General features: G+C 38.7%; 1 protein-coding gene across 1 annotated transcript in view; it reads right to left on the bottom strand.

Annotated features, from left to right (window-relative positions):
• Positions 1 to 423: 423 nt before the first annotated feature.
• Positions 424 to 26851, bottom strand: part of UBE2K (ubiquitin conjugating enzyme E2 K) — a 45737-nt gene continuing 19309 nt past the window's right edge. The window contains exons 3-7 of the mRNA XM_079305748.1: positions 17002 to 17060; positions 14407 to 14489; positions 5601 to 5700; positions 2117 to 2245; positions 424 to 1760 (exon numbers count right to left, since the gene is read on the bottom strand). Coding sequence (XP_079161874.1) covers positions 1686 to 1760; positions 2117 to 2245; positions 5601 to 5700; positions 14407 to 14489; positions 17002 to 17060 — 446 coding nt within the window. The 3' untranslated portion in view covers positions 424 to 1685. The remainder of the gene's footprint in view (positions 1761 to 2116; positions 2246 to 5600; positions 5701 to 14406; positions 14490 to 17001; positions 17061 to 26851) is intronic.

The raw sequence follows: 26851 nt of genomic DNA, 5'->3' as shown, positions 1-26851 counted from the left end.
TGTTGTCTGTTCTGTTCCCCTACTACTATGCTCCAGGTATTTAACAGATACCACAATGTTCCTGATTTCATCTAGTATGAGTTATAAACAGACCATGAAGTGCAAAACTATTTCAATTTGTACTTCACAGCTCTAGAAAAACCCCAAGCAGGCATATATTTTCCCCACCCCATTAATCCACAGCCTAGGAGAAAAAAAAAAAAAGATAAAAACAGAATAAAACAAAAGAGTTATAGAAAAGATGACTGATACAGTACTCCATTATCCACAATCCCCACTCTCTAGTCTCAGGATTTCTCTGAACTTCCTTGTCAGATATACTCTCAAAAGTTAGCATCATATTCACAAAGACATTACAGCTCTCTTTAAATAGATGTACTAGTGTTTGAAGTTGCAAGACTAATAATTTTCAAGCTTTTGCACTCAGGATGAAATGTCATTTTAATACAAATAAAAAGACTGACTGTATGTACAAGCCAAGGTAAGATTTCAGTTCTCGTTTATCAGAAACATCAATCAAAAAAAAGCTAAATTGAGAACACACTTCTACTTCTAGGTGCATCTGAAGTATGTACAGTAAAAACACCAAAACAGCCTCCATGTGTTAACCAGAGAAAAATGCAAGCAAGGATGAATTTTAAAGTACCTGGTAAGCAATCCTTAAACTGAAGCCCAAAATAAAGCTAGAAAACTGCTGCAAAGAACAGCTGATTGCATCATATCAAGTACTCAAAACAATTTTTTTTTCATTTTCAGTACACTGGAGAATCAGCTTTGTCCTCCTTCAAACCCTGTGAAATCATATTATCCAGAGTGTACTGAATAACACTTTACAGCTATTTAAGACAAAAAAAAAGGAAATGAAACCAGCTCCATCTTTTTGTGCTGTATCGAGGCATACTCCTTACATGATTGTGTAGAAAATATGGATGAAAATCACTACTGATAATTCAAAATATATATTTTTAAAGGGGAGCCTAGACTACTGCAATGGCACACATAATAGCCACAGATGATGAAACATAATCAACAGTATGATGTAAGGGAGAGGAGAATCAGGTTTCCCAATTAATAAGCTAGAAAGAAAATGGTTCTGAATAGGTCACCATTTGGAACTTTGGGTAAGTCTTGAAAGTCTGTCAGGAAAAAAGTTACAAAAGCAATTGAGTATTTCAATGGTGCTCTCTTCAGCGACCCTACCTAATATGTCTATTAAGTACAAGCATGCAAATATAGGTCAATCCACAGGCACATAGGATCCATGTTAAAAACAGTAAGATAACTGTGATGAGTGGCACCAACAATTTTGATGACTAACACTCAAAATGTTGCTTTCTGAATTACTAAATCAAAATCCTGAAGCAAGTTCCTGCTAGTCTTTGTCACACTGCTAAACACTAAAGTAGGCATTGTTTTCTCCCATTACCTTAGCTGAGCTCAAAGAATTTTTACAATATTTAGTAAGAAAAAAAATTAAAGTATTTCCCCTTTTTAAATTTACACAGACGTTTAATTAGCTTTATTTACAGAGCGCTTTTTTCAGTCTCCAATAGTGCCTAGATAGCATCATCAGGCAAGAGTGCCAGTTTTGAAAGAGAATCTATATAGAATCCTAGGAATAACAGATGGTGATGCTCCTCCAGAAGGGGCAAGCTGGACTACAGAAGCAGCTCTCTCTATATGGCTCAGTTACTCAGCAGTAATTCTGTTGCAGTCTCTACATCCCATGATTTTGAAGACAAGGCCACTATTACTGCATTCTGCAATGAGAAAACAAAAGCAATAATACTTTCAGTGTGTGAATCTGCAGCTCCAGGAAGTGAAATGAAAAGTTCCCAGAAAATCAAAACACGTTAGTTTACCATTTCTTAAATCCCAACTAATAATTGATAGAAAAATCATTTAAAAAAGACACGGGTAGCTCACAAGATTTATCTGTAACGTAGTATTTTAAAATCTCAATCCTTAAAAAAAAGCAGTAAAATAATTAGACCTACACAACATCATGGAAGTAGAGAATCTACTTTAGTAGATTGATAATACTGATGACTCCCTGTATTTAAACACATAAACTTGCCCTGCCCTTACTGAAAACATTTAAGTTATTTATACTTACCCTATCAAAGCCCATAGCACAAAGGTTTTCTATTTTTTTGGTGTATTCTGGACTAGAAACTGGTGCTCCAGCATACACATGTGCCCAAAGTCGAGCTGTCTGTTTAAACATTTCTGGATTTTGTTTGTACTACACAAAAAGAGAGAGGGGGGAAAGCAGAAAGTTAAATCAACTCAGCAATCCAACCAAACAGCAAGACAATATGGCAGACTGCAACCCATCATTCTTCCTACTGTATCTTCCACAATGTTTCATACTGATCATGCTGCTATTCTTGAAGTAAATTTAGAGGTGAGGATGACACAAAGGGCAAACCTATGCAAGCATTTGATATGAGTTTGCCTTCTGGTTAAATTATGCACTATCTGTATTTGATGTGTGCAACCAGGTACTGCTCTCAATCACACAGATCAAAGTGAAGTAGCTATATTTAGCACAGCTGCTGAAAATTTATATTCAGTGTGACAGAGTACAAATTATCCCTATGTTAACATCTCCTGAGCATGGTGCTATGTACTACTCTAATGCATTTCTCTAACCACTTAAAAATATATATGGTTTTATGCACTGCAAGTAGGCCTGCAGTTTTTCAGTCGGGGCTAATACTCTGCTACTAGGCTTCTTCTTGAGAATGAGGATCTTGATCACACAGGTGTCAGAGAAAGGGCTGAAAAATGGGTGAGCAAGTACAAAAAGCCAAAAAAAACTCCAACTTTTCATGCAAACTATTATTTACCAGGAAAAAAAAAACATGGCAGTATGTAACTATATTATTTTTCACCAATCTCTAACCAGTTTTCCAATAAACAACAGACTGGACCATATTGCAGAGAATTTTTAGATGTGCCAAGAACTCAACTTTCAAGAAAGTGGGTCATCTGTCATAAACTGTAGTCAGAAAAGTTAAATTATTTTCCCATTTTAACAACTTTTGTACGCAATATCAAGTTTTTTGTCTTAAAAAAACCCTCTTCCTTAGATCATTATTTTAATAAGACAAGATAGTAGGAAGTACATTTTTCAAATATTTAGGTACATTTTAGGCACATAAACATGGCTAATTATCATTCTTAGACATTTCATTAATATATTAAAATAATAACTACATTTATAAATCTAATCTACATAGATCTATATAAATCTTTAAGCTGTAAAATGCTATATATTTCATTTGCCTGTCCTACAATAACCAACACCAACTACACTGGTTTGTGTGCCTTGCCCACCTCCCTCTAATTCTAACCCCTATGTCACAATTTGTATATTTACTATCTGGCTGCATTAATGGCATTGAAACAATCTTTTGTTGGAAGTAAATCACTGTTACAAATACAGTGGTCTATAATAAATTTCTTCCGATGTAATGATTCAAAAAGAAGAAGGATTAAGTTAAACACCAGTAGCATCCTGAAGTACTATTGTCTTCTGCTCTTAAGAGATCTGCCCCAATTAATTTTTTAAAAATATTTTTGAGAACACTGCCAAGCCTAGAAAGCAACTATCTGAAGTGCAAAGGATTAGTCATAATTGCATTTTACTCTGAACTAGCTTTCAGTGTTCTATTAATAGAATTTCTTTACTTAGATATCTGTAAATAATCCAGTTTCTCACTGAATTTAGAAAAGCCCAAAGGCAACTTTTGCTGATGTTTCAGTATCAGAAATCTGAGGCATTTCACGTTGCTGTACGAAAAAAAAAACCCCAGCAACCAGAGCAACCAATACACTAGACAGCTGGTGTCTGAAAATAACTGCTCTTACTCAAAACAGGAATTCTCCCTGGGATTCTCTCAAGATCTTGTAAGACACTGCCATTTACCTGAACAACACACAGCTTGATAAAATAGCACAAGTGTGGAGAATAATTAATTCCCTGTGAAATTTTGTCACAGAAAAAGCAATTAACCCCAAACAAAGTAAAAGAGACTCCAAGACCAAATAAGCACATGAAGAAAGCAGATGTGTACCAACATCTCTCTCAAAACCATTATAATCACTTTCTACTTACATACAAATGCCTGTAACTCAAGGCCAAGCTCAGCATATTTTTCATGTAGGAAACAGGATAAACTGAATCCTCCCCACATCAGCCATGCCAGTCCCACTGGACACACCCCCACAAGCACCTGAGGGGCAGCCTGGAAAATTGCTCTTTGGGATCTATGAAGTTTCATGGAGTTGTTTGCCTGAGAAAAAAACTCTTGCCAGCTCAAGTGCTTCTACTGTTATAATTCCCACACAAAATTCTATCAACACAGCCAAAACAGGAAACACTGTATTCGTTCTTGGTAAAATAGGTTGTAGTGTTTTTTTTAAATGAAGGAGTGTGACAGCAAGGGTATACATCCAGGAAAAAATCCAGTCCAGGGATGTGCCTGGTGGCCTCTCTGGCCTTTGCAACACTTCTCCCTGGGCAGAGCAATTCAGCCTGACAGAACTGTTCAAGGACATTTATTCAGAGCAGCCTTACTGCAGAATCCCACAAGCAAGCCTTCTGTACTTACTGAGTACACTGGTAGCAAACAGCTCTCATGCACCCAGGAGTGCAACCTCTAATCTCCATGCTCCCCCCTGAATCCTGACAAATTTGAAAACATGCATATCTATCATTCTACACTGAGTTTTAAAGGAAAGGAGTGCACACCTTGTCACCCTATCCTGAAGAGTTCTGGCTTACAGAAGATACAGGTGAGATAGAAGGTTCTTCCAGCATCAACTTGCTTTGTTCTTCTGTTACTGAAATACACCCTTACTGCCAAGCCAGTGACAAAGCCAGGCTGCCCTTCTCTCTCCCCAGAGTGAAAAGGACAACACACACACACTTGGGACTTTGTTGAGAATTGTCAGAGGAATGACTGTTTCTATCCTTCAGCAACACTTTAAACAGAACCATGCCAGTCCTGGTATGGCCTAAGATCCAACTGACTTTTTTTGGTATTAAAAGTTATTACCAATGTCTGAAAGGTAACAAACCTTGTTGATTATAAAATTTTACTGATAACAATTCAATCAGTGATTAAAAGAGTTATCCCCAAGTCATTATTCATAAAATTTTGAGATTAAACAATTACAGTGCTCAACAACATTCATATTAATCTGGACAAGAAGCTACATGCCAAGCCAAATCCAATTAACACCACCAAGTTAAAAGTCATTTAAAACTAATAGCATATTGCTTTTCTTATACTGGAAGCTTTAGATTTTAAAAGACAAGTTACACTGGAATTCACTTAACTATGTTGTTATCTCCTGACATTTCTCACTAGGTGATATAAATAAAGGACAAAACCTCCTGACACTGTAGAGTGACTAATACTCACTCTGGAATTCAAAAAGAGCACAAAACACTAGCAGCTCACATTTAGTATATGCAATTTTACAATAAATTGTTTAAAATCTTTTATCTCCTGTAAACCTTGGAACCTAACCTGGGTCAGCAAAGACTACAGAAGTGTTACAAAATCACAGGCAACTGAGTATCTTACCTGGTTTGCCACTACTGCATCTTGTGGATCATCTGGTTCTGCAGCTGCCAACAATGCTTGCAGGGATAACAACACTGTTCTTAGAGTCATTGCTGCTGCCCTAAAATTGAAAATTCAAAAAATCCTTTACCATATCCTGTACCTGTATAGTTCACCTTTGTGGCTGTATCATCATAGAAGATGTACAGATTTTAAGTCCAAGAAACATTATTTTAAACTGTTGCAGCTTACAGCTATTAAAATACTATTCTGTGTATATATATATAAGTAAGGCTTTAAACGTGGACTTTCCTATTTACAATCCTTTCTGAAGTTTAGGAAAGTACCTTGACCTACATATTTCATGATGCCCATATAATGCAATTCAATTCATCTGGGAAAAAAATCCAAGACAAAAAACCAGGGTCAGCAGAGGTTGTGCCATTCTCCCTCAGGGCCGGCAGCTGCACCTCTCGCGGGGCGGGGCCGCAGCCCGGGGCCGCTCCTCTGCCCCTGCAGGAGCACTGACCTACATTTTAACAACGCACAGCAGGTAAGGAATTCTATACACTACATCTCTTTGCACCAGTTTTAACATCACATTTTTTTCATAAAATTCAACCATTTACACAGTTAATTACTACTACAATAATAAAAGGGTTAGGCTAATTATGGAATGTTCAATCAAAACACTTCCTTGGCTTCCTCCTATTACAACCTGACAGGACTGCTGGCAGCAGGAAAACGGTCACAATGTATTCATAACGGTCCTGTAAAGTCACTCTTTGACCCTGTGAAAGAACTCTATTGAAGAAAACACAGTCCCACACTTGGAACTTCTAAGATTTTAGGTTCTTATCATTTATCTTGATCTCAAAGTGTATTTAGAATAAGACACTTCAATAATTTAGTAAGAGAAAACCCAGTATGCTCAGAGAAGTCAATAAACCCTCAGAAGTAATCATATGAAATTATTACACACCAGAAGTCTGGGAAGTTGTAACATTTACACAGTTTCATTAGATTTTGATCATAAATAACATCTCTGAGCTACTATTTCAGTTGATATACACTGGAAACCAACTAAGAACCCCACAGACTCTGTGAAAGTTGAGTATTTCTGATTTGAACAGTTAACTAGATTCTTAAAATCATTGTGGCAATGGCACAGACAGGTCTTCAAACCAATACACAAATCTGTTTACTCTGCTTAAGAACTAGTAGCAAGGTGAGTGGGGAAAGTGCATTATTTTATATTTGAGCAAAGTGATTATGACACATGAATGCCAGAGGATAGTTGTGAAACACAGGCATTCAGCATCTTACAAACAAACCAATATTCAATAAACAGAAAACTTGTCTTGTTTTCAGAAGACTGCAAATAAATGCAAAGTTTGTTAGAATAAGTGGGGAACAGTTTTACCTGATGGTCCAGCTACAAAGGAAACAGTGTGCATTTCCAGGCTTAGTTTCAGAGATTTATTTATTTTTCCAGTACTGAGTCACTGTGTTAAGGTACTCTAGCAGTGTATACCAATGAACAGAGAATAGATGCTGCATTTGTGGCACCCAAATATTATCTTCCTAGATGCTTACATTCACAGCTTTCTTGCTATGTCACTAACCATTCAAACATGCCATTCTTCCCTAATTGTTTCTAATTCTAGAAGATTTTTCTCAGTAAGTTATTTTTTAGCTCGATAATTATTGCTGAGCTTTCGCAGTGCAGTGTTCTACATCAAAATGCAAGTGAGAAACATCCCAAATGACAGAGATTTTAATTAGCACATAGTGCCTCATCCAACTGCCATACCAGCTTGAAGCCCCTTAAGCTAAATGTAGTACACTTAAATCTTAAAAAAACCCTTATGCTTTTAAATCTGAATTCTGACAAATCACAAACCATCACAACATACAATTCTTCTCTTTCAAACCTATTCCTTAGTAATTGTCTTTTCTTTACATGTACCTAATGCTATTTTGCTCTTATAATTTCCTTGGTCTTGTAATCTCTACTGGTTTACACTATCTTGAAATTAACCTATTTAATGTACACACTGAGGAAATAATTCACAATGTCATCTGCTAGCATTACATGACTGTAATGCAATATATTTACTTTTCCAGCATTCAGGTGGAATACTAAGTCTTTCAGGCTTTACTGTGCTCAAATGTATGTAATAATTTTTATTTTTATGCAGTCAATTTCAGGTACTATCCTATCTACCACACCCACTGTAAAACTCAGTGTCTTTCTCCCAGTTAAGTAATTTTATTATCTTATTTACTCTAGTTTTAAAGACAGACTTAACATGAACTACATTTCAACCTAACTAATGCTATAGTTAGTTTCTCCAAATAAAATCTGTTCTGTCCTTTCCTTTGCAGAAATCCTTCTACTTTAGAGACATCTGAAAATGTAGAGAAGATGACATAAAAAGGATCACAGCCTTTTGTGCCACATTTCTATGCAATTTACTTCCACTTACACTGTACTTAGTAGGAGAGGAGTGTAAAATACACTTTGGGGAGCAGGGACATAGCTAAGAAACAAAGATGCCATGGACACCAGCTGTCTCTGGCTTTCAGTACGGCCAGGTCCTTTCAATCCCTGTTCACCTGTTATATATGTAGATTTTTATACAAAGCATAGTCACACTTGAACATCTGACATTCCAAATTCAAAATAACAGTAAAAAGTAACAACTTATCCATTTGTATATGCAGATGGCTATATGATCAGAGAATTTAAACTCTGAAATACTAAGTTTCAGACATGATTGGTTTAGCCATATTTATAAAAAGGTTTAAAAATGTAGCTTACAACTTATTTTCAAGTCTCATGTCTCAAAACAGCTTTCCCATTTCATGCATAGTATAAGACAACCTTAGTGGACACAAACATTGAAAGAAGCATCCTTAAATCATAAAAGAAAACCCATTACAGCTTCAGCTGCTGTTTGCATTAAACAAGAGAAGAAATTAAAGTTTGCAATTAATGTGAAAAAAACCTGACATATTTTTGGTAACTATTGCATAACCATCTAAAATCTTCTACCTTTAGAACACCAATTAGCTTTCCTGATCAAAGTAAAAATGGCTTGTTATTTTCTACATAGCTTAGTCTTAATTTTTCAGAGATAATAATATTAAGATTCACAGAAGAAACTGAAGGAATAGCTAAAAATAGATTCTGATTTCCCATGAACTTAAAAGCTCTTCTTTCTTCCCGTTATCTTCTTTTGGGAAAATACAGTGAATGGAGATGACTGCCTAGAATTGTATTTCCAAATACCAGTAAGGCAGGACCTGTTCCTCATGAGCAAAAAGCAAAAAACAATTCCCATCTGCAGTTCTGAAAGAAAATCTACACTGATAGTGGCACAAAGCTAAAAACACACACCCTCCCCAACATCTTCACAAGCCAGAGAATAATGTCCAGGGGAAGAACAAAAAAAAAAGCTGCATTTTCCTAAAAACAAATTTCCAGTGCAAAGATACAGATCTTCTGATTTTTCCAATGCACCTCAAAGGTTTATTGACATAGAATAGAAGCCTGAAAAAATTAGGTATTGCCAACTCTTCTTACATTTAATGTTTACTTCTAGGCATGGATTTATGTGCAAAAAATCATGGAGTTCAAGCAATTCTCAAGCCAGCTGCATGGCTGCATTCTAGGTTTGTTCTCTTCTCCCTACCAAAGGCAACATTTGATATTGCTCCTGACAAGACTTCCATCTGATCTGCTCTTAACTCAAGCCTCAGAAGGCTCTTGGAGTATTGACTTCAATTCTGCACCATGATTGATATTCTGCACACTGAGATGGCTTTCCAATCTTCCACTGTACATTGTTTTTGCTTACACCATCATTCTTGTTACTTCAGTCTGGATTTTTCCTATGGTTCCCACTTTCTTGTACAACAGCTCTGAGCAGATACACTCCTCCAATGGAAACCTGGCCGAACACCAGCAACAAGCAGCCAGGTTGTATAATGAGTTTTACAGGTAAAATCTTCCATTTGCCTAGCACATGACCTTAGATTGCCTTTGTCCCATGACATTACTGGCTTCTGTTTGCTCCTACAGCTTAAAATAACCCTTGACTTCCACTCCCATCCCAAAATGTTGCTTCACTATCATGCAGGTTTTCCATCTGCAAAATGGGGGAGGCCACTATCATGCACCAGTGAGCTGCAGAGAGCTCCTACAGGGACACACTGTGCCTCAGAGGACTTGAAACTAAAAGCCTCCACTCTGGACATCCAAACCTAAAGCTCAGCTTTCTATTGGCATTGCATTTGATAAACCACAAGGAAAATCTGGATTGAATCAGAACAAAGAGAGCTGATATACATTTTGTTCACTTAAACTTTTTTCCTCTTTTTTTTTTTTTTTAGGTAATATCTTAGAGGGGATTTCCATTAAAAAAGAGCACCCCTATTTTGGGTGACTATAATGTTAACATTAAAAGGCACAGCAAGCCAGCTGTGCCCAGAATGCCTGAGGAAAGAAATCTCTTTTACCTTTTGATGAACAGAGAGAGTCCTAAGAGGATTACAAAACACTGCCAGGTTTTCTTTTTCTGCTTCATTTTTAAAGGCTAAGTAATTCTCCATTTAGGAAGTTTTTACTTATGTTCTTTACATTCCTCTCTAGGAAACAAACAATCTCTCTCATTATTCCAAGAGAGTAACCCAGCAGAATGCCAGGAACAGCTGCAGCCAGCAGATTTCTACTCCACTCTTGTCAACCAAAAATGGCCACAGGAACATTTTTTTTCTAAATAATCTGCAATATTTTTTCCATTTGGGAAATAAATAAGCTTATGAATCCAAGAGAAAATCTCTGGGACCTTGTACCAACAGCTTATGGAATCTGGAAGGTAATGAATAAGGCCTTTGAGTAGAAACCCAATGCATAGTCACTATTTACAGGACAACTACAAGACACCCATCAGAGAAAACTTAAAACAAGATTAATAGGATAGCTTTTACATAGAGGGGGAAGACAACCTGCTTGTTGAAGGGCTCCCTAAAACCATGTTAATATTCTCTGCATTTTTCTCAAAGCTTTAAGAAGCTTCAGTGCTCCCCAAATACCCTGAACAAAACCCAGCAGCACTGGGTACCCAGGAAGATTACAAGCTAGCTACTGCTTATTTATCTATTAAAACTGTATTATCTCTTATAATGAATTCTGCACGTCAAGTAAAACCAAAGCAGGAATCCTCCACTAGAGTCATTATGACAAAAAATATTTTTATTATTCATTGTTAACTGTCAAACCCACAAAAGCCAAGAGTTTTTGTTGCTATATATGCAGCCACGACACATTCACTTAATAATCTCTGCTCAAGGGATTTATGTGGAACAGCTTTCAAGTAATTTAGTTCTCAGGTTTCAATGAACTGCATTAGATACGTTGTATATTTAAGATTAAAGCTTTGAGACAGAGTACTAGCCCAGAAGATAAATATAGGCCATAGTAAGTGAAACCACATAATGAATATTATGTCAGATAAGCATAAACAGTATTCCTTTTACAAAATCATACCCCTATTTTAATTCTAGGAGCAAACAGTAGCTGCTTTGCAAACATACTAGCATAACAGGTACTTAATCTAAACATGATGAATATCCACAGCTGCAAAGAATTTCAGTATCAAGCAGGCAATGTGGAAAAAGAATTTCATAAAACTCATTAAAAATAATTTAAAGACATTACACTACAAACTGATAAAACCTCCTGCCAATATACAGAATATCATCTCAACTATGCTCATTAGAACAGAAAATCATTACCACAGGATGGGAGAGTAGGGAAGAGACTTTTTAAAAATATACAAACACATTAAAATCTTGGTGTTTGTATTAACTCACTATAAATGAGTATTTTATCAGCTTATTAACTCTTTCAGAAATCCTGCTAAGGCACATAAGCCAAACTTCTCCAGTCCTTTAACTCTCAAACTTCACTGAAAAACAGATATGCAGTGAAATTTGAGACTTAAACACAGCAACAAGAGGAGCATTATTGAAAAGCTTGTGGAACTAAATATATTTTCTAGAATATTTCCACAGGAATATTTCAAAATTGCATTTATCCAATTTACTTTTGAATGCCTGATGAAATAAATACTAAATTATTAATCAAGGGGGAGGGAATTGGGATTGCTTATTTTTTGTTTATTTGTTTGCTTTCTAATGAAGCTATTTTACTCAAACCACTTTTCAAGACAAACAGAAAACTTATTTTTGGTGCATCCTCTCCCTAGCTCCCTCCTTAAGCCAGCTGTGGTCTCAATAATGCTTGTTAGGTCTCAGCCTGTATTAATGACACCTGGACAGTTAGGTCCCCTTGAGCTTATAAAAACCACTGTCTGCTCCCAGAACTTCTGCTGTCTAGCAAGCTCCTGTTTTCCAACAAATAGCCTTCAGCTCCTTCTATCTGAACAAGATACCAAGTGGAATAGTATTTTTGTTCTTGGACTTTTCAAGGAACATTCCAGTAAATACCAATTCATCCTTGCAACCAGGATGTAAATTTACTGTTAATTTAAGTCAATCATCTTGTGACCCCATGAATAATGGTATTGAGACCCTTTGAGCTGTCCTGGACCACAACAGGCTGTGACCAGCATTTCCCAGAGTGGGATGACTCTCAGAGCCAGTGAACTCTCAAGTTTGTGAGGCTGAGGATTGTTATGGAAAGCCATACCCTCACCATCCCTCAAGGCTTAATCCTTTCCTACTCAGAAGATCCAAAGGCATCTACAAGTATTTCACTGAACTCAAGGGTAACTGTTCTTAAGTATACCTTTTTATATATTTATTTTTGTCTGTGTGCACATATATTATGAATGTTGCCAAGTCAGATTTAACCTGACCTACTGGAAGTTGATCCTCTCCATGGCAGAGGAGTTGGAACTAGATGATCTTTAAAGTCTCGTCCAACCCAAACCATTCTATGATTCTATACTGTGAGCATTTCTTAATTAACTAAAGCTGCATATATTGAAGAACAATAAACAACTTATTTAAACAATATTAAGCATTCATATTGCTCAGTGAGTTTTAGAAAGCTACTCAGGAAAAAAAAACAAACAGTCTTATCCATCACAATACAGAAATGTTTCAAACAGTAAACAACAGAGGAAGCTCTAAGTTTGTTCTTATCAAAGGATTAGAAGCTTTGACAAGCACTTTAACAGTCCTTAAGTGATTTTCATATATCATTCTATAATTTGAAAAGAAGCAAAACTTACAAACAGCACCACTAGAAAATGAAGGGATCACCCTGCATAAGAATCATTTGAAGAAGGATTAATATTATACAGGAAATCTCCCACTGCCACCACCAGATTCTGTGCAACTCTCTCATTAGTGCTTCCAAATGAAAACACTGTTTCAAAGGAAGAGTTTAGAACTATGTAACTGGCATAATACTGGTGTTTCTTGTGTCAGCTGGTTTAAATATACAGAAGACAAATTCTTGTTCCAATACTCCTATTCAGTATACATCTTGGAGAAGGAAGATATTAATGTTTGGGTGTTTTTCATTACGCAGAAATAACAGAAATAAGACACAGATCTTTGTTATCTGTGCTAGATGTAACTCAAAGATTACAAGAACACAGGTCAACTCTTCTCTCCTGTTTGTCCTTCTCAAATATCAACTCCAAAATACATAAATTAAGTTGAAGCTCATGGGTTTTTTAGGTCTTTGTTGCATTTTGATACTTACAGACAATCTCATGCCCGCTCATTAATCTGCTTCAGAGTACAATCTCTCAGGAGACTGTACTTGAACAGTTAGTCTCATAAATCTCCAGTGAAACTGTAGGGTGGTATGATCAATTAGATGCAGGTACAAAAGTGCATGGGCTTTACTGGCAAAAAAAATCTATATCAGGTACCATGGCATGCATATTGAAACATTTGATTGCCTGAATGAACCCCAAGTGCTCTGAGATGGTAAGAAAATACATGCCATTCCAGAAGTTAGAAAGACAACAGTTTATGACAATTGCAATTTTTCTTCAGTAATTTACATTATACTGTGCCAGATGATTTGTATAATCTCATACATCTGTAAAAGATTAATACTCTAGACATGTCACCTGCAAGACCTCAAGACTTCAGCATTCTTCTCGAAAGTTTCTGTTTCAAACCCAACTGATGTCTGCTTGACCAAGAGAACTCTTGACAAAGTTTTTGACTTCACAAGCATTTGAAGTTTGTATGGATTAGATACTGGTATGATCCGCTGAGGAATTACAGTCCTATTCTTTTGGGGCAGATATGGAGGAAAATAACTATCTGTATTAGGTATCATGTCTATCATACAACTATTGTACACAATCTTCAAACCACATTAAATCAATTTCTTTGTAAAACAAATGAACAATGAGCGCAGCTATTAGTTTGGACACAAGTCTATTTCACAGGTTTTGGCTGTTAAAACTTCTGCAGTAACATTAACTGACCAAAGAAGGCAATATGTAGTACTTGTTAACAGAAAAGAACTGAAATAAAAAACTAACTCATATAAAACCACCCACCCAAAATGTCAACAATAAAATGTTCATTCTATGGCAAAAATTTTTGGAAGAACTCTCTGTGTATATAATAGATACTTAGTGCTTTCCAAAATTATCACCCAATCTTTTCATTTGCATATTTCCACCTCAGAATATTATACCAGAATATGTGCTTTAAGGACATCTCAAATTATAAGCACAAGGTAAAAAGCAAGGTGAGCTGATGCCTCCTAACCAGGGCACCAGTATACTTGATTTTGTATATTTAAATCCCCACGGAATCTTACCATTGATCTTTCAGAATATCCAAACAAATGGCCCCAGTGACTGAGCTAATATTAGGATGCCATATTTTGGTAATAAACCGCACCTAAAAAAGAAGACAATTTTTAAAAACAAAAACAGTAATTAAATGCAGTATATGAAATAAACATTTTAAATCCACCATTTTAAATCATATTATGAAGAAATACTAATTTAGAAAATGTAGTACTACAAATGGAACTAAGATGTGATACTGCTTGTTTCAGAAGGCTTCAAGTTTGTAAGGCTGTTTGTTAGAGCCGCGCCTTGCTCAAAACTGACTGCTGCCCATTCCAGCTCCCCAAACTCATCCCTAACTGCTTTCTCACACATCATGTGTTCACATCCCTGCATCACACAAAGCTAGTTAGAAATATCCTCCAGTATACAAGTGTTTTGATAAGCAGATGGTCAAACACAGACTTTAAACTTCTAACTTTATTAAAAGTGGGCTTTCTAGATTTCACAAAATCCTGAACTCTTAACATAGGAACTGGTTATCACTCACTGTTGAGCTAAATTGTTGGCTACAGAAGTATTAGAAAAATTTCTTTGGTGGATGGTACTACATCTACAACCACCCTGTCTCATTACCTCATATGCAGAAAGCTATTAACCAACCCAAAACTTAACTAGATTAGTATTATTTTTCTTTGCTATTGAAAAGATCTAGTCCCAGCATTCATTCATTAATCATGTCCATATTTTTACACTAAAGTGTATTCATGTTCACAATGCAATACTAAAATCAGGTTTTGGTGCTTTGGATTTTCTGGGTTTTTTTAAGACACTGAGCAAGGTAAAAGCAGCACTTTCTCTTAATGGTCTTGGAGACCAAAGCTGTCCTCAGAAAGGACATATGTGCTTTTGGAAGTTCCCCTTTCATTTTCTTCAGGTTGCACTTCAACTGCCTTCTAGTGATTTTGACCTGTCTATTTCTTATCTCCTTCTCACCCCAAACTCCTGAAAAGCATTTTATGTATAGCACAGATCTCTCAACTTTTGCCCCTGACCTGCAAGCAAATCAGTGAAGAGAACACATCATCTGTCAGGCACTACAGCAAAAGACCATACATAGAGGGCTATAATAAAATCAGTGCAATCCTGGTGCCTAAACAGGCAAGACCAGAACAGTTCTGCTTTCCAGGACAAAAATAACCTATCATGTCAGCTGAGGCACTTATTAACTACCTCAGCTCTATAAACCACTTGGAAAATGTAAAAAGCAATGTAAATACTGGATAATTTCTCACAGTGAATGACTACTAACAATGGCTGTCAAAGCACATACGGAACAAGCTAAAGAAATCTTTCAGATGAAAGGCAGGGCAGACACAAGCAAAAAACCACTTCCAATTCAAGATTCCAGAATAAACTGTACTATGCTACAACGCACGGAGTTTCTAACAGCTGCCTATGAACTCTGGAAATGGAGACCACTAAGCCCTAAAACAGCAACTAAATCATGGTATTCAGACTTATCTTTCAGCATCTACAACCTGTTTCAGCTCTCCTTTAGAGAGCTCCCACCAGAACGTGTGCAGATTGAAGAACTGAGACCAACAGGTATTTCTTTAACATTTTCTATGTCTTTTGCTTCAGTCTCAAGGAAGTAATTCAAAGAACATAAGAGTTACTGCCACCACTCTCTTTCTCCTCTTCCCCTGTTCCTTCCCAGTATTACATGTTGGGGTGAAAATAATAACAATCTAGGACATGTTCTTGGTTCAAAGACATCTTTCAGACAAATATAAAACCAATGAAGTTGAGTCAGACAAGTGAGCCATCTACTGATTGAAGCCACTGAAGAGTGGACTAAATCATGGCACAGGAATGTGCAGTTGCAGCTGCACATGGCTGGGAAGAACATTATTCATAGTGGAAGCACAAAACTGAAATTCTAGAAAGATGTAGTGCCATTTCTCATCCATGTGCATGTTATCTATTCCTTCAACAGAGAAGCAGTAAGACTATTCTATTTGTTGGTTCTTCAAGACACACAACCATACATGTCACTACCTAATTATTACTAGAAACTTGGTAGGTTAGATTCAAGGACCTTTTAAGTATAACCTATGGAGACCAACAAATTAGAAGAACTCCCTATTATGACATTTCTTCAACTGTTCTTGGTTCAAAAACATCTTTCAGGCAAATATAAAACCAATGAAGAAGGTGAGTCAAATAACTGAGGCATCTACTGATTGAGAGTGCTGAGGGGGAGGGAAGACAGCTGTATTCTCCACATATTTAAACTACTTGAAAACTGTATTTATCTTGTCAGAAAAATATTACATTAGGGTCAATAATAAGGCCCAAGCTCCTCCCCAGAATTTCCCACTTTGTACTTTTAGGAACAATCAGAGTGTACTTCTGATTTGACACAGTTTTGCATCCTGCTTTATCTAAACACAACAGTTCCAATCCTTGTCTAGAAGTGAATTTTTAAAAACAAACAAACAGAAACCAAACAAAAACCCCAACAAGCACAAAAACAAACAAGCAAACACGTAAATAAGAATACTCAAACCCAACTTGTAAGCCACATTGTATTATCCAAAAATAAGTGTTTGCAGTACCTTAGGAGGATTAAATGGATATGTTTCTGGGATTTTTATCTCTAGTTGATACCTCCCACCTGGAAAAGACAAGAACAAGTTGGAAATTACACCAAAAGAACATTTTGGTATAATTATATACCAGAATGTATATTTTATATATAACATATACTCAAACTTAAGTCTTTCATGACACAAAACTTATACTTCTAAATGAGCAGATTTTCAAGTAATTAGAATTTACCCAGCAGCATTAGTTAGGAGATATATTTAGATATCATGTATTTCATAAATAAATGTATATAAAGTCAGTTAGAAAAACTGTGTTTGCTTATGCAAATCAACACGTATACTTCATGGCTATATTTGATGTGTACATTCTGATTCCCAACCTTATCATTCCCATGCTTTATTTTAGTAAAATATATGAAAATATGAACCAAATCTCTCCTAAGGAGATGAAAAAAAGAGGCCACAGGAATATTCAGGCTGAACATGGAATATTACATCATTTTAACTCTTTTCTAATACCCCACGACAAATTTTCTTCAAACAACACAATTGAAATTTCCTGTATTTCATTTTAAACTTTTTGGAATTCAAATACATTCAAATAACTCTCAAAAAACACACTTTGGGAAATAAATAATAAAGGCGGTAGCAGTGTTTAAATTTCATTAAGTTCTACATCACCACCTGAAGTGTTACTTCTGTTTCTACTCTGCAAACACTTTAATACACCAGTACCATTAATATAATACGAAGGGCCAGAGCATATGATGAAGGGTAATAGGAGCTTGGAACACAGAACCCCCTCCTACTGCCCAATTTTAAGTATTTCTCAGTTTTATCTCTTTGTCACAGTATCATTCCCTATCCTATTTCCATTATAGTTCTGTTAACTTTCAAGTTCACTACCAATACTTATGTCTTCTGGAGCAATCTCAAACTATCTCTGCCTGCCCAGTGGAGGCTTTTGCCAAGCAGTTCAATGACAAAAAGAAGAGGGTATAAAGAAAACATAGACACCAAATTAGACATCTAGTTTTTATAAAAACTGAAAGCATTATCCTCTCTTGCAAGTTTTTTCTTCAACCTGCTGCTCTTCTTTCAGAAACCTTTTGCCTCTATCAGTATCATGTGTTACAATTTACACCATTTCTTGAATTAAAGCTGAATTATTTGCAATCTATTTTCCTTGAGATTTCCAGAGTGATTTACTCTGCAAATCAAGCTATACAAAACTAGCTCACAAGTAATTACAACACTTGGCAGCAAGATACACAGGGAAAAAAAGTATTCCTCTCAGCAGTTACAGTATAGGGCATCTTTTTACCTGTGCCAAAAAACACATTAGCAGCTCCTAACAGCTCTCACTTTTAAAATGTATTTCAGTCTAATACACTCCACCTGAAACTAGTTAGTATCAGTTTGATATTTTACTATTGTATACAGCTGTTCTTTTTCTCACTTAACACTGAAGTAACTTGGGAAGTTTTTACAGAAAATACTATATAAGAAAGACCAATAAATCCAAAATTATAATAGTAATCTATATTGATTGCTGGTCTGCTTACAGGACAGCACAGGAGAAACAGTTTTGAAGATACACACATCAATAAGAGACCTTAAGGAAGTTTGGTTTTCCTTTTCTTTAAACTGAAGCATAATTCAGCAGCAACTGTTTTTAAGAAAAAAAAAAAAAACAGCTACAGTTTGCCTGGATTACAGAAATTTATCAGTCCTTCTACGATTTTGCTGACACAACATTTTGTAAGATAATATGAAATCTATCCTTAGGTCTTACCATTTCTTCTGCTTACCACAATTACAGTCTTCTGCCTAACAGAATATTCAACCACCAATATTTTACACCAGAGATTGATGAACTGGTACTATTATTTATATAGTATTGTTTGCACTAAACTTTGCAGTTGAAAATACAGGCTTAAAGACATAACCTAAACAAATCTGTGATTTTTAAAATATAAAATTTGACATACAAATGACTAATATATTAACTTCTGCATGCCATTATTTCTGCTTTTTTTTTTTTTTTAAGAGTATACATGTGAATGGCTTTTTTTGTGGCTATTTAATGCCTGAAATTGAATTAAGCAGTAATGGCATAATATTCCTTCTGTAGTCCTACTGGAACAGGTCTCACAAGAGTTTGAGTAATTTTTAGCCATTTCCCTTGAAGAAACACCTTATTATAAATTTTGCAGTTGCTGCGGCTCCCATGCAAGTTTGGCTTGAAATTAATACCAATATTACACAGGCTTTAAAAAAACATAACCCCCAAAAAATCCAAACCCACAAAACCCCAATCTATGTACTGAAAAGCTCTTGAATCAAGTAAAACCCAGTAGCCATTAATAAAGTCTCTCAAAAGTCCTCTCTCCAAATACATTTTAACATGGGATGTAAACATGTTTCAGTTAAAGTTGTGTCTTGCAATATTCTGATCATTGATTAATATGATTTGACACTACTAGCAGAAAAATAAAAGCTGTAAATTTTGTCAATAGATGGCATTCTTCCTCTCAGTCATTCTTAACTAATGTTCCAGGATTACCTATAAAAAATTTTGCAGCAGCAGTTTGGCTTCAGATACCTCACCAACTATGGTTAACAACTGTTCTTTCACTTCACAATGGTTCTAGAATTCCCTCCTGTATCACAGGGACTGTCTGACCAGACCTACTGCATAAAACTTCATAAAGCACTTCTTGCTGTGTCACTGTTCAGATTATAGATGACAAAACATCAGCCAGTAATTATGCAGTATGCATTACTGCTATAGTCATAAAAGGAAGATGACACACACTGGCACATCCTTCCTAATTACATAAGGGAATAAAAGCACATAACCTATATTACAGAAAAATTAACATTCCACAGCAAATTATTCTAATGTCAGGAAACACCAGAAACTGGGCTGGTAGTAACTCTCATTTTGTTCCTTGAAGCATATGACTTCTAGATTAAAGTAAGCATATGATCACATTACTCTTCCATGAGATCCCCGCCATAATCAGAATAAAAAGGGCTATTTCCTATATTCTCATAATTAAATGTACTCAAAGGTATGTAAGTATGCATGCATTTCACATCAACAAATTCTGCACTAAACATATTGCTGTGTGGCACCAGCAGGATGTGCTGAATATGTGAGCAGACAGTAGCCAGCTTTTGAAATTCCTGTCTACCTGAATCATTCAGCATCACACAGAACCCTGTTCTGCAGATAGACGTTTCAATCTTTTTTTTAGCCTCTTCATGACCTGTTATATAGTTTTTAACTTCTGTGACACATCTTTAATTTCAAATAACTGTCAATACATTCTCAAAAAAAGGCCCATTTTATAAGCCAAGGTAATACTGACCTAGAGGGAGGGAAAAATGGCAAGCTCTGACAACTAACTCACCCAAGGAGGTTCAATTCTCTCTGGATGGAAAACAAACACCAAATCAACACCCTTCTGCCACTATTCAGATGTTTCCTGGTTTCAACTGCTTATATACAGATGCTAAGTTACTACAATGCTAAGTCTTAGATTTGCAAGATGAATTGTATTATTGCAAAACAACAATAGTACTAAATTCTAAATAGAATTATTCACTTCTAATCACCAGCACTAGTCTGTATTTTAGGTGAACAGTACTCCTTTTAAATTGAAGGCACATATTACAATCAGATTAAATTGTTTCCAGACATTATCATCTGTCAAGTATGCATCAGCAGCTGATAAGATGGAGACACATGGGAGAAGGGTGGGAGAGGGAAAAACCACCATTATTTACTAGACTGTTGAGGAACTCTGGAAATAAAGTTCTGTAGGGCACCCCTACCATTACAGCTGCTTTCACTTTTCTACTTTCTTTCTTCCAGACTAATTTCCCTTCTTGTCAGCTTCTGATGTCTACCCCTGCTGAATATTCTTCCATGTCAACCACTGTTAGGCTATTTTCTCATGCTTTTCCTGTCCTGGGTCCCAAAGGTAGAAGAGGGGACACTCTCCCTGCTCTCAAGTCCAACGCCACTGCACCAGCTTCTAGTCCAGAAAAACAGATCACAAGGGATGTCCTCCATTAGGGAAGATGAGAGAAACAGATTTTCATTAGCAGTCACTAATGCTTTCAAGTGCATATACTTCTATAACTACAAAACAATTTTCAGGTATTTTCCCCTGATGAGAATTTATTTTTTCATAATAATAACAATGGCATGTGTCAAAGGAATACTGAAGTCCCAGTCTTAGTGTTATGGGTTATGTTTTGACTAGCTCCTCTCCCTACCCCCCACCATGGAGCTGCCAGCCCCTCCCCCGGGCTGTTTTATCTAGCCGGGTGTTTTTCGGCTTTCGGGGCTTTTTGCCGCTGCTTTCGCTGCTGCTTCTGCTGCTTTTGCCGCTGCTTCTGCTGCTCCCCTGCCCCCCTCCCCTCCGCTGCTTCAGCTGCTTTTCCCCCCCCCGGCTGCCTAAACTGCCCCTCTCCCTTTCCCCCCCCATCCCTAGGATTTGCACCGGCTCCAGAGGAAACGGATCTGAACTTCGGAGACCACCTCTGGAAGTCTGCCAAAGAAGCTCTGCTGCCCTTCCCGGCGAAGATCTGCCGAGTTCATCTCAATCTGGGTCTGTGCTGGGAAGTGGTTTTTTTTTTTTTGTATTTTGTTAATAAAAAAGTTTTTTCCACTTTCCCCTGAAGAAAATTCTTTCCGAGCTTGGTGAAGGAAGGAATTGTAAGGGGGGGAGGGGACCCTTTGGAGGTCTTTTTTCCTAAAATTTGTCCCAAACTTGGACAAATTTATTTGGTGGCCCGTACGGGGAAGCCAGAAAAAACTTTATTCTAATAATATTTTGTTTTCAACTGTTGGTATTGGTATGTCTATTGAATCCAGAATGTCTTTTGTTGTGGGAGCCTGCCTGTATGGGTGGTTATTAAGTTTCTTTGAAGTGTTAATACCGTTGTGGTCATTGGGCTTGTTTACATATCCAGAGATAGCTCCGGTGCTCTCTTTAATACGAAGTTTTTGTATTAAAGGGGTATTAACCAAAATACTCATCGGGCTAGGCTTGGTGATAATGGCATATAAGAGATTTATAAGAATGTTAGAATCGACTTCAGGAATATATAAATCATGGCTTGTGTTATTTCTTAGAGGAGAAGCAGGAAAAGAGGATTTTCTGCCTTTATTTCCTTTCCTCTCCTCTGAATTAGTTACATCTGTATTAGAAAATATTCAGACCTCCCTGAATATTAAGGACATTATCTTTTTGGCAGTTAATTTGTTAAGTCTTTGTTGCACCATTTGCAGTTTATACAAAATTAAGGCCGAGATTTCTAAAGGGGCTGGGAGGACTCCTGATTTGGGAGTCAAGCTGGGCAGGAGGAATCTTGAGTGGAATGGCAAATGGGAGAAAATGGGCCAGATTTTAAAGGAGTTTTCTGACCCCATAATTTGGGAATTCCCATCAGAACAGATTCAAAATCCGATTGAGGTTGCAAGGTACTTAAAGGGGAAGTGTCAGGATGGTTTTAAAGAGAAAAGGATCATTACAGTGAGCTGGGCCCTTGCACATGCATATCGTACCCTGCTAGGCACGATAGAGCAGGAGACAGAGGAGAGGGAACAGGGAGATAAATTATCTCCTATCCCAGTGACTCAAGTTGCAGCCAACCCCCTAGGCCAAAACCCAGCAGCTAAACTGGAGAAAAAGCCCCAACCAATGGCTGTGGCTACTAGTACGAGAAGTGGGAAATGCACCAAGAAGACTGATAGGCTAGTGGAAGATGATGATGATGATGATGCTGGAGAGGGACCTTCAACACCTCCTGATGTAAAATCAGGAGTTAAAACAACTAATGGAAGAGCAGAGACTAATAATGAATCACTTTCCCTGAAGGATCTTCGTGGTTTAAGAAAAGATTACACCCGGAGACCTGATGAATCTATTATTAGCTGGCTGGTTCGTCTCTGGGATGCAGCAGGGGAGGCCACAGTTTTGGATGGCTCTGAGGCGAGACATTTGGGGTCTCTGTCTCATGATCCTGTTATCGACCAAGGTGTGAGGAGGGGGGCTAACCCTCAAAGCCTTTGGGCACGGGTCCTGGATAGCGTGGCACAAAGATATCTGTGTGCAGATGACCTGTATGTGCAGCAGACCCGATGGAAAACCATAGAGCAGGGGGTCCAACGCCTCAGGGAAATGGCAGTAGCAGAAATTATTTTTTCGGATGACGTAACAACTAGAAATCCAGACCTGGTACCATGCACACCGGTGATGTGGAGAAAACTTGTGCGGCTTGGGCCACCTGAATATGCGTCTGCCCTAGCGATAATGAAGAGAGATGAGGTGTATGAGACAGTACTCGATATGGCAAAGAAGCTTCGTGCATATGCGGATGCAGTACATGGCCCGACTCATGCTAGAATTGCAGCTGTGGAAACACGCTTGCGAGACTTAGAAGATAAAATAGAGAAAAATCATCGGAAACTCAGGGAGGAGATTAAGGAGGACCTCCTCCAAATTTCAGCTGTGCAGATTAGAAACCCTGGTACCCAACGCAGACGTTCCCCCAGTTGGGAGAGGAGGTACACTCCCCGAGCTGAATTGTGGTTTTCCTTGCGAGATTCTGGAGAGAACATGAGAAGATGGGATGGGAAGCCTACGGCTGCTCTGGCAAAACGAGTGCGGGATTTGAAGGAAGGAAAGATTGAAAGAGGAAGTTCCACCAGAAGGAAAGCTGCTCCTGTCTCTCGCAGCCAAAGTGCTGAACGTGATACTGATAATGACATGTCTGATCCTCTTGAGGGAACTTCTAAGATGTATGCCCCAGAAAAGAAGGAGAAACAGGCTTAGAGGGGCCCTGACTCTAGCCAGGGTGAGGCGAGGGAAAATCGTGTTTTTTGGACTGTGTGGATTCGATGGCCTGGCACTTCGAAACCACGGAAATATAAAGCTTTAGTGGATACAGGTGCACAGTGTACGATACTTCCATCAAGACACATGGGAGCAGAATCTGTTTCAATTGCTGGTGTGACAGGTGGATCGCAGGACTTCACCCTGGTGGAAGCGGAAGTAAGTTTAACTGGAAAGGATTGGAAGAAACATCTTATTGTGACTGGTCCAGAGGCCCCATGTATTTTGGGCATAGATTACCTTCGGAGTGGGTATTTTAAGGACCCAAAAGGACTAAGATGGGCATTTGGAATTGCAACTGTGATGGCAGAGCGTATTCGACAATTGAACACCTTGCCTGGACTATCTGAGAATCCAATTACAGTAGGACTTCTGCAGGGAGAAGAACGAGTACCAATTGCCACTTCAATAGTACACCGCCAGCAGTACAGAACAACGCGAGATGCCGTGATTCCTATTCATAAGATGATCCGAGAGCTGGAGAGCCAAGGGGTGGTCAGTAAAACCCACTCACCCTTCAACAGCCCCATTTGGCCTGTGCGTAAATCTGATGGAGAATGGAGACTGACTGTGGACTATCGGGCATTGAATGAAGTGACTCCACCGCTGAGCGCTGCCATGCCGGACATGCTGGAACTCCAGTACGAGCTGGAGTCCAAGGCAGCAAGGTGGTATGCCACCATTGACATAGCAAATGCATTTTTCTCCATTCCTTTGGCATCAGAGTGCAGGCCTCAGTTTGCTTTCACCTGGAGGGGCGTGCAGTACACCTGGAACCGACTACCCCAGGGGTGGAAGCACAGTCCTACCATCTGTCATGGACTGATCCAGACTGCACTGGAAAAGGGTGAGGCTCCAGAACATCTACAATATATTGATGATATCATCGTATGGGGAAACACAGCAGCGGAAGTGTTTGAGAAAGGAGAAAAAATTATTCAAATTCTCCTGGAAGCCGGCTTCGCCATCAAGAAGAGTAAAGTTAAAGGACCTGCTCGGAAGATTCAGTTCCTGGGAGTGAAGTGGCAAGATGGACGGCGTCAGATTCCTACTGATGTTATTAACAAGATCACAGCTATGTCCCCACCTACTAACAAGAAGGAGACACAAGCTTTTCTAGGTGCCATCGGTTTTTGGAGAATGCACATTCCTGAGTACAGCCAGATTGTGAGCCCTCTTTACCTTATTACCCGCAAGAAGAACGATTTCCACTGGGGCCCTGAACAGCAGCAAGCCTTTGCTCAGATTAAACAGGAGATTGCCCATGCAGTAGCCCTTGGCCCAGTTAGGAGGGGACCAGATGTGAAGAACATACTTTACTCAGCAGCTGGGAGCCATGGTTTGTCTTGGAGCCTGTGGCAGAAGGTGCCTGGTGAGACCCGAGGCCGACTCCTGGGATTCTGGAGCAGAAGCTACAGAGGGTCTGAAGCCAACTACACTCCCACAGAGAAGGAAATCTTGGCTGCCTATGAAGGAGTTCAAGCTGCTTCAGAGGTGATCGGCACAGAAGCACAACTTCTCCTGGCACCTCGACTGCCAGTGCTGGGGTGGATGTTTAAAGGAAAGGTTCCCTCTACTCACCACGCCACCGATGCCACATGGAGCAAGTGGATTGCCCTCATCACGCAGCGCGCCCGTATTGGTAACCCAAATCGCCCTGGGATTTTGGAGATAATCACGAACTGGCCAGAAGGTGAAGATTTTGGTCTCGCTGATGAGGAGGAGCAGAAGCAAGTGACCCGGGCTGAAGAAGCTCCACCGTACAACCAGCTGCCAGCAGATGAAACACGCTACGCCCTTTTCACCGACGGTTCCTGCCGCATTGTGGGGATGAACCGGAAGTGGAAAGCTGCCGTATGGAGCCCCACACGACAGGTTGCACAAGCTACCGAAGGAGAAGGTGGATCGAGTCAACTTGCTGAACTCAAAGCTGTTCAGCTGGCCTTGGACATTGCTGAGAGAGAGAAATGGCCAAAGCTCTACCTTTACACTGATTCGTGGATGGTAGCCAATGCTCTGTGGGGTTGGCTGGAAAGGTGGAAAAAGGCTGACTGGCAACGTAGAGGAAAACCAATCTGGGCTGCTGATGAGTGGAAAGATATTGCCACTCGGGTAGAGAAGCTCCCCGTGAAAGTCCGTCATGTGGATGCCCATGTTCCCAAGAGTCGAGCTAATGAAGAACACAGGCACAACAAGCAGGTAGATCAGGCTGCACAGATAGAGGTCTCAAAGATAGATTGGGAACATAAGGGAGAGTTGTTCCTGGCTCGATGGGCCCATGATGCCTCAGGCCATCAGGGTAGGGATGCCACCTATAAGTGGGCACGAGACCAAGGGGTGGATCTTACCATGGACAGCATTACCCAAGTCATTCATGACTGTGACACTTGCGCTGCCATCAAGCAGGCCAAGCGGGTAAAACCCCTCTGGTATGGTGGACGGTGGTCCAAGTACAAGTATGGGGAGGCCTGGCAGATTGATTACATCACACTGCCTCAGACCCGCCAGGGAAAACGTTATGTGCTGACCATGGTAGAAGCCACCACCGGATGGTTGGAGACTTACCCTGTGTCCCATGCCACTGCTCGCAACACCATCCTGGGCCTGGAAAAGCAGGTCCTTTGGAGGCATGGTACCCCTGAGAGAATTGAGTCAGACAATGGGACTCATTTCAAAAATAAGCTTGTCAACACCTGGGCTAGGGAACATGGTATTGAGTGGGTGTACCATATCCCTTACCATGCACCAGCTGCAGGTAAAGTGGAGAGGTACAATGGATTGTTGAAAACCACATTAAAGGCATTGGGTGGGGGATCTCTAAAAAACTGGGAGCAGCACCTGGCAAAAGCCACTTGGTTAGTCAACACTCGAGGTTCACCAACCGAGCAGGTCCCGCCCAGTCTGAAGGCCTTAATGTAGTAGACGGAGACAAAGTCCCAGTGGCC

The sequence above is a fragment of the Erithacus rubecula genome (genome assembly GCF_903797595.1).
Source record: "Erithacus rubecula genome assembly, chromosome: 5".
Classification (NCBI taxonomy): Eukaryota; Metazoa; Chordata; class Aves; order Passeriformes; family Muscicapidae; genus Erithacus; species Erithacus rubecula.
Note: the sequence above shows the minus strand (reverse complement) of the source record. Positions and strands in the feature narration are given on the sequence as shown.